Consider the following 8,697-nt stretch of genomic DNA (forward strand, 5'->3'; position numbering starts at 1 on the left):
TGTGTGTGTGTGTGTGTGTGTGTGTGTGTGTGTGTGTGTGTGTGTGTGTGTGTGTGTGTGTGTGTGTGTGTGTGAGATGTTCCGCCTGGTTTGTTGTTAGTTTACTCACCAAGCAGCTGCTGCCCTCTGCTGCCCACACTGTGTATAATATCTGTCCAAACACTGGATGTGTGTACATGAAGGGAGAACTCCACCTTTAATATGGACGCTCATTAAACCTGGTTTGCGGTAAAACATGTCAACATCAGTGCCTCCTACATTACGCAGTGTTATAGTCTCAGTTGTCGGTGCATTAGGTCCACCTCGCCCAAACGGATGCAGGCTAACACAACAGCCCTGCAATAAATCCTCCCTTCATGATTTTATTTGGTTCTATTGTATACTGACAGGTGTTTCTAATATTTTGTACATGTAAATTATAAAAATATTGGAAGACTAAATATTAGAAACATTTCTCAGTGTAACGTGATACAAATCAACACTTCTGAAAAACCATAAAGTTGAACATTAGCAGGACAGCTGGATTAGACTGAGTCAAAGTAACTGAAAGGGTAATAATAATAATAATAACAATAAACTTTATTTATAGTGCACTTTTAAAACAAGGGATTACATAGAGAATAGACAATCAAAAGACAGTCTATGATAAACAAAATATGAAAGATAAGGTAAAAAGTACAGAGAACAGTAAAAATGAGAGAATTAATATAAGATAATAATTACAAGAACATATTAATTTAAAGCAAGGATTCAATAAATAGATTTTTAAGTGTCGTTTAAAAATGTTCTGAAAGCCTACTCTTTTTAAATTGGTCAGACATAAATACATCCGTGTATATTTTACACTGGCTTTGTTTTACTTTTACAGTCTTTCAGCACAGTAAAGTAAGAAAAAAGAGAAAGGGAACTCAGGGAGAAAATGAATAATGTGATGATAAATAAACAAGAAAGGGCAAGAAAGAAAATATTATAGGTCTTTGAAAAGTCATGGAAAAGTTTTGAAATTCTGTCCATGAACATGTGGGAACCCTGTAAATTGAGTGTGATGGGTCTGGCCATGGTGATTTTTGCGCTTTTTCTTGTTAATTAAAAGGGGGGTCCTTTCCATAATGTTGCCAGACACTTAAAATACCAATTTAAGCCTGTCAGTAAAAAAAAAAAAAAAAAAAAAAGCTCTCTCAGTGGACATTAATTGATGGTGCGAACACTTCACGAGTGGTCACAGTGCAGCTGTGTCACTTATACACAAAAACATAGGAAAATATGGTCAATGTCAAAAATAACATATACAATAATAACTGCATGATATGTCCCCTGTACTTTGAGTCGTTTCTCTTCATAAACCTCCTTTTTTTCCCCCTCTGTAGGGTCATACAGTTATCAGGTCAGCAGCCAATGCCAGCCTGCCACCCATGCTGATGTCCCAGAGAGTGATAGCCCCAAACCCTGCCCAGCTGCAGGGCCAGAGGGTCTCCTCTAAGCCTGGGATGTCTCGCTCCAGCTCCAGCAGTATGGCCAATGCCGTCAGCTACCAGCAGGTATGTTCACACCAGACGCAGCTAAACGCTCCGAGTCACAAACTTTTCTCTCTTTGTAGTTGTGCATCAGAAACGTCTTTTACATGACTTTTCTTTGACAAGGCTGGGCAGCAAATGTTTTTTTTAGTGTCAGGTTGTGACATCAGGATTTACACCTAAAAAACAGTGGCTGGATGTAACTGAGTACATTTACTCAAGTACTGCACTTCATTATGAATTTGAGATACTTTACTTGAGTATTTCTTTTCATGCCACTTTATACCTTTACTCCACTACATTTCTGAGGGAAATATTATACTTTTTATTTGCTACATTTATCTGGATGCTTTAGTTTTCAAATTAAGTAATTGCATAAAAACATAAGAGTTGATAACGTAAGATGTTTGTTATACATTTAATCACCATATAGTTTATTAAGTATGGATGAAAAAAACAGTAATCAATCAGTTGACTGACAGAAAATGAATTGCCAAAACAATTTTGATAAACATTTAAGTCTTTTCTTTGTTTAAAATTTTGAGTTTTGGGTGTTGTTTTAAATAAGATTTTTCTGCAATGTGTACTTTTTACTTTTTATACTTTAAGTGCATGTTCCTGATAACACTTGCTTACTTTCACTTATGTAACATTTGCATTTTGTTACGTTTAACAGAGTATTTCACGTCATGGTATTAATAGTTTTACTTAAGTAAAAGACCAGAATACTTCTCTAACCACTGCGTAAAAATGTGACTCTACGTTGCTAAGCAAGAGAGAATGTGTGTCTCCCTGCAGGCCAGCCAGCAGGTGGCAGCGTCCCAGCGCTCTGGCTCCAGTGCCATGTACATGAACCTGGCCCACATGCAGGCAGCGGCAGTGGCCGGGGCTGGCGGGGTGGCCGGCGGCCTCGGCGGAGCTTCGGCTGTCAGCCCATCCACCATGTCCAGCTCGGCTGGCGGAGGGGTGAGCTCCATGGCCGACCAGGCCAGCAGCCAGGCAGCGGCCAAGCTGGCGCTGAGGAAGCAGCTGGAGAAAACCCTGCTGGAGATCCCTCCACCCAAACCCCCCGCCCCACTCCTCCACTTCCTGCCCTCTGCCGCCAACAGCGAGTTCATCTACATGGTGGGCCTGGAGGAGGTGGTGCAGAGTGTGCTCGACAGTCAGGGTAAGTCAGGGAAACGCGCATCACTTTCAGATCATTTTCTTATGCTGCTTTTCGACAGTCCTGGGCTGGTTTGGCTTGGTTTGGTCAGGTTCAGTCTGTAAACCCAGCTTTACAGGGATTTGCTTCTTCATTGCAACATGGCTACCAGCTTTAAGGTGTGTCTTTAACTTATGAGCGTGATGACGTTTACAAGTAGCGAGCTAAAGTTATTATTGTTATTTTTGTGGGTTTTTTTTGTGCTTTTCCATTGCACAGCAGACAGGTAAAAGAAGTTTACCTGTCAGATGTTGAGCTGTTTGCAGAGGAGCAGTAGGAGCCTGTTGTCTACAGCTCTGCATCTAACATCTCACTATGGATCTTTCTACTTTTACTTTCCCCTTTATGGTATTAGTAGTTTATTTCCCATTAGATTCTTTACAATGAAAAGTCCCCTGTTATTGTATTATGTAAGCAGCATTATTGTGAAGCAGCAAAACAACTTAACAGACTCCTGTACAAGTGTGAACATGAAACAGTAAAATAAAGCAAATATCTAAAGTACAAACATGCATACAGCAGAGAAACAAAACACCATGATGAAAAAAACAGTATTATAGTCTAAAATTTAAAAAAAAAATATGAGGTCAAACTGAAAGATAAAGTATCACCAAAATTCTTTTCTGTAGGTAAACTCAGAGGAACGCTGGCCCGCATGGAGCCTTTCTTCTGCGCCCAGTGCAGAACCGACTTCACCCCTCACTGGAAACAAGAGAAGAGCGGGCGAATCCTCTGTGAGCAGTGCATGACTTCCAATCAGAAGAAAGCTCTGAAGGCGGAGCACACCAACAGGCTGAAGAACGCCTTTGTGAAGGCCCTGCAGCAGGAGCAGGTCAGCACCACTGTCCCACTTTCTTAAATTCATATCAATATAAAGTTACATCATAACAGCATCATCATCCTAATTATACCACACAGCCCTACATTCAGGTGAGATTATATATTTTGTTATTTAGTCACGGTTACTTTTACCATGTTCAGTGCACATTTCCACTTTTAAGAAATGGGTGAACCACTAACTTTTTAAACAGTGCAGTCACGTAGGAGAAACACCTCCGAACTGCACATGGTTCAGTGAGAGGATGTAGGTAGTAAAGCACCATGATCACACAGCACAGTGTACTCCATGCATTCTTTGCCCAGGGCCTGACACTGACCTTTTTAGAAAATGTTGTCATCCAGCTAAAACCTCCCAAACACTTCTGGTAGCGAGGTTACCTGGCCGTGTTTTCAGCACAACTGTTTTGCAACTTTTAAATAAGTATTGGCAATAAGGAGTAGATGAAATGGATGCATGTGAGTGCGCTAATGCACGTTTTTCCTAAATGTGTCTCCATGTCAGGAGATCGAACAGAGGCTGCAGCAGCAGGCGGCCCTCTCTCCCAGCTCGGCCGCTACTGGCCCCAACGCCTCCAAGACTGACACCATGATCCGACATCATGCACTCCGCCAGGTACTCTGCTGCATGCAATCTCACAGTCTGCTTTACACATGCCTTCACTGAAATTGTAGTGTGAGTACATTTGCTCACATTAATGCCTCATGTAAATTAACCCTTTAAAACCTGGAGCGACATCACTTTCCTTGTGCTTCTTTCAGACACCTTTCACAAGTATTTAAACCGCTGTGAGACAGTTGGTGCCATTTTTTACAAAAACATGGGTAATAGTCAGTGAGCAATGTGGTAATAAATGTTTCACAAACTGCAGGGAATTAGTGGATTTAAAAAAATATTTTTAAAAAGCTAGGGAAAAACAATTTTTATAATTATCATAATTACATATTTAAAATTGTGTTACAAAATCCCCAGGCCACTTCTGTGTTGTTGTTTTTTAACTTTCCTTTTTAAACCTTTAAACTTTTATTTTATTTTATTTATTATTTTTTTTTTTTTTTTTACTTTTTTCAAGTAATTTTCTTGTACTTTATACCAATTTTTTGCTAATTTTAAGGTCATTTCTTCTTTCGTTGCCCATTGCCATCTTCCCATGTTTTTGAAAGAAATCAAGCCACATATCTCAGGTTTTAAATGGTTAAGAAGTGCTATTATTAACAAATATAATCACTTAAGATTGCCTGAAACAAAGAATTGCATTCTAGCTGAACTTTCTTTTAAGCTCTGACCAGTAAATCTCTGGTATTTGTGTTTGATAATTGACTAAATCCAGTAATGCATCTGCTACCACTGTGCACCGTGTGGCAGCGATGGTGAACTTAATGGGATGTCTGTACTGTCCTCAGGCTCCCCAGCCTCAGGCCTCCCTGCAGCGAGGTCTGTCCAACTCAGCGCGAGGTGTCCTGTCCAACTTCGCCCAGGCCTCCCAGCTGTCAGTGGCCAGCAGCCTCATGGGAATGACTAGTGCCAAGCACTGTGGCAGCGGTGGAGGCAGCAGCAGCAGTAGCAGCAATAGACTGCAGCATGACAGCCGTCGTCAGATCTACAACATCCCAGGTACCTGCTGCACAGTGTGTGCCTGAATCAACTCATGGTCATCAGGGATTTCCAGAACATATTTTTAGCCCATGACACCTATCTGTCCAATCTGACGTTCATTTTTGCTTACATTAAATATGCATCCGATACATAAAATAACAGCTGTAGATACTTAATCTGGCACAACTTGATCAAATACCAAAGGTCCTGGTTCAAAACTATAAAGTTCATCAGCTAAAATTATTGATATATGAACAAAAGTTTAACTGGAAGAATGTGACACCTGGAAAAAAAAAAAAACTGGAAAAGTCATGAACTTCTCAAACACATTATTCAGGCCCGGAAGTGTGACAGAATTAGTAAAAACCATTGAAAGTTTTGGAAAAGTCATGGAATTTTGTTGTGTGTGATGAAATTGTTATAGTAGTTTTCATGGTAAGTGCTCACGTAATGTTGGATAACTGTTGACGTAACGCTGTTGTGTGTGTGACGTTTAATCTGCCATAACGTATATTTCTTTATTTTCTCCCTGCGTTCCGTCTTTCTCTTCACGTTACCAGCTTTCTGAAATTAGGTTTGAATAGTTTGAATCTTACGTGTTAAAAAACGCAGGGCAAGTGGGGCAAGAGAAAAAATAAATAAAAAAATTGGGGTCCCTGAAAAGTAATGGAAAAGTTTTGAAATTGTCTTTTAAGGCTGTACCTGACTGAAATATTCTCTCAGTCAAAGGGGCACCCAGTAGCTCACCTGGTAGAACCGGTGTCCTGTGTACAAAGGCTGAGTCCTTGCCACATCTCCTGCGGGTTCAATTCCAGTCTAGATATCTGACAAAAGGTGCAGAGCCACACGTCCTCTGGGCTGGTGCATCACGTCTGCAGCTCTTTGAACTAAAAAATATCATTTAAGTCCAGAGTGCACACTCTGAAGCACAATCTGCAGACCAAAGCATCCTCAAAAGCACACTGCACAACACTATGACTTGCAAAAAAAAAAGACAAAAATGACTGCTCGACTTGAAGCAATGGGCTTTTTTTTTAGATTAACTGCACCTCACCTGGAAAGCAGATGAGAGTAGGTGGCTGCAGCAGGAGGCGTAGGAAGGTGCAGGAAGTCACAGAAACACTCACATCCTTTTAGATCTTATTCCATTTTATTAAAATGTTATCAGACTCAAATATCAGTCTCCAACTATGACCCTGTAGCTTAAAAAAAGTACTTTAAAGGCGGTCTGTAGTTTTTTTTCATGGTTCAGCAACTCATTTTACATTAATTCTTATGTAAATCTGCATGATATCAGTTTGCTGCTGTATATAAATCAGCTGAGCAGACCTGCCCACCGTAAACTAGATAAATAAATTAAAAATATCAGCCTAAGTCGAACACAGAAGAAAGAAATACAAGACGTCAGCTCTCATTTAAGATTAGTCAGATATAGTCAGGGCGTCACACCTGTACAGATGTTATTCCTCACGTCACTCTGTATAGTTTATGATTTGTGTTTTGAATAGCCTGTATGTAGTTTCTCTGATTTCAAAACATCACCATCAGCCACAGCACGTATTCGCTGGACAGAATAAATCTTCAAATCAGACATATGAAAACAAAATGTCTGTAATTCAACTAAAGAGAGCCAGGCGTTTCCCGTCGTGCCCGGATCTTGCAGCCAGCGGAGAGCATCTGCAGCACCTGGCTCTTTAAACTGCAGCCGCCTCGATCTCTTAAGATAACCTTAAGTCAAACTGTGGGTGGACTTTACAGTATCCTCTTCATGTGTCTGTTTTGTTCCCACAGGGTTAAATATTGCCTATCTGAACCCAGCGGCAGTTGGAGCCCATAAGAGCTCCAGCTTAGCGGACCGGCAGAGAGAGTACCTGTTGGACATGATTCCACCTCGATCCATATCGCAGTCCATCACCGGACAGAAATGAGCCCCGCCCCTTAGCTCTTCTGCCCCTCTGAAGCCACCCCAGCGGCCCCGCCCTCCTACCCCATACTGAAGCACTCCCAGATCGACCAACATCCCCACCCCCACCCTCCCATCGCATGCAGTGCCTGTCCGTGTGCCTACTTAAAACCAACCCATGAAAACCCACCAAGTCGGACAAAGACACTAAACTGTCAGTGCATCTCAAATGTTGTTATTATAGTAAAAATCTTCTTCGTCAGCGTTGTTTAACAATTATAATTCCCATTATTATCGCTGTTGGTAGCACTATTATTATACCTGCAACTACCATTTTTGCTTCAGTTACGATTACTCATTATGCTTTTTTCTTTTTATAAGTGTTTGGTCCATTTTTGTTTCTCTGCTGTCTCTCCTTTACCTCGGGCAGTGACAGCGAATCATCGTAGGGCCACTTTAGGCCGCGATCATATAGGATTTTTTTCTCCACGCGATTATAAAGCTTAGATGTAACTATTGCTAGTAACAGATCAACAGGGTGCATTCTGGTTGCTATGCAACATAAAGTTTAACAACTTTGAAGCTTTGTAAAAAGTGTTAGCTCGCTAACTTGGAGTAACAAAGTGGAAAATACTCACAGGAACAAAAACGGGGGGGGGCATGCGAATGAAATTGCGAGCAGAGCACCCGCATTTGTATCGTCTCGTTGAAAGGGCCAGTTTCAAGAGCAGCTCCGACAACTTGGGTTCGGGGCAGCATCATCGATTTTGAGGAGACACCCAGCCACCATCAGAGCTAATTAACTGACATGACTGACAAAAGGTGCATATGTGTACAAAAGAGAATCCTATGTGATCAGTTCGGAAAACCTTTTGCTTTTCCAGTCGGCTCCCACCATTTCCAAATCAAACTCTCATTTCAGACGTCGGTCGCTCCTGCTACGGATTTAAACTCTTACCACATGGATGTAACTGTTAACTACGTACTTTAGTAATCTGATGGACGCAACTACTGCACCTTCAGCAGGCCAAGTCGATAAAAACTTAAGCACGGAGGGAGCTGACGGGCTGGAGGACGTCGTCGATAAACTCACAGGGGGACGACGGAGTCCACTCAGAGAGAAGCAAGTTGGTTTTCCCTCCCATCTCATTTCCTGCCACCGACCCCTCCATGCCCCCCCCCCCCCCCCCCTTGATACCTTTGGTTATCCAGTATGCACAGACTGAACCCTTTTTACCCAGCAGCCCCTCTTGGCATCACATGTTCTTTAAGAAAGTGAAAAGAACTTAAATCTGAAGGTGGAGGCACGTTTTCTGCTTCCAAACCACAGATTCTGTACCTATAAACCTAGAAAATCTGGGTTCCTTTTCTTGTTATATTTGGGTTTTTAGTTTTCTGATTGTTGACCTCCCCCCACCCAGCCTTCCCTTCTTTTTTTTTTTTTTTTTTTTTTTTTTATTTGTTAGTTTGTTATTTTTTGCGGCGTCTCCTAATGAAATGGTGGCGTACCTGAGAGGTATCAGCCCCCGGAGACGATAATAATCAACATAGCTAAAAACAGAAACTATTGAAATATCTGTATGGATTATGTATAGATACCTAGCTTCAGAGGGAGAAAAAAAGGATGTGGATTATATCTTTT

General features: G+C 41.4%; 1 protein-coding gene across 1 annotated transcript in view; it reads left to right on the forward strand.

Annotated features, from left to right (window-relative positions):
* The window catches only part of gatad2b (GATA zinc finger domain containing 2B), a 48,714-nt gene extending 41,460 nt beyond the window's left edge, over window positions 1-7,254 (forward strand). Inside the window, exons 6-11 of the mRNA XM_042506021.1 lie at window positions 1,368-1,538; window positions 2,313-2,682; window positions 3,348-3,550; window positions 4,061-4,171; window positions 4,960-5,170; window positions 6,944-7,254. Of these exons, the coding sequence (XP_042361955.1) occupies window positions 1,368-1,538; window positions 2,313-2,682; window positions 3,348-3,550; window positions 4,061-4,171; window positions 4,960-5,170; window positions 6,944-7,080 (1,203 nt within the window). The 3' untranslated portion in view covers window positions 7,081-7,254. The remainder of the gene's footprint in view (window positions 1-1,367; window positions 1,539-2,312; window positions 2,683-3,347; window positions 3,551-4,060; window positions 4,172-4,959; window positions 5,171-6,943) is intronic.
* The last annotated feature ends 1,443 nt before the right edge of the window (window positions 7,255-8,697 follow it).

The sequence above is a fragment of the Plectropomus leopardus genome, chromosome 18 (genome assembly GCF_008729295.1).
Source record: "Plectropomus leopardus isolate mb chromosome 18, YSFRI_Pleo_2.0, whole genome shotgun sequence".
NCBI lineage: Eukaryota > Metazoa > Chordata > Actinopteri > Perciformes > Serranidae > Plectropomus > Plectropomus leopardus.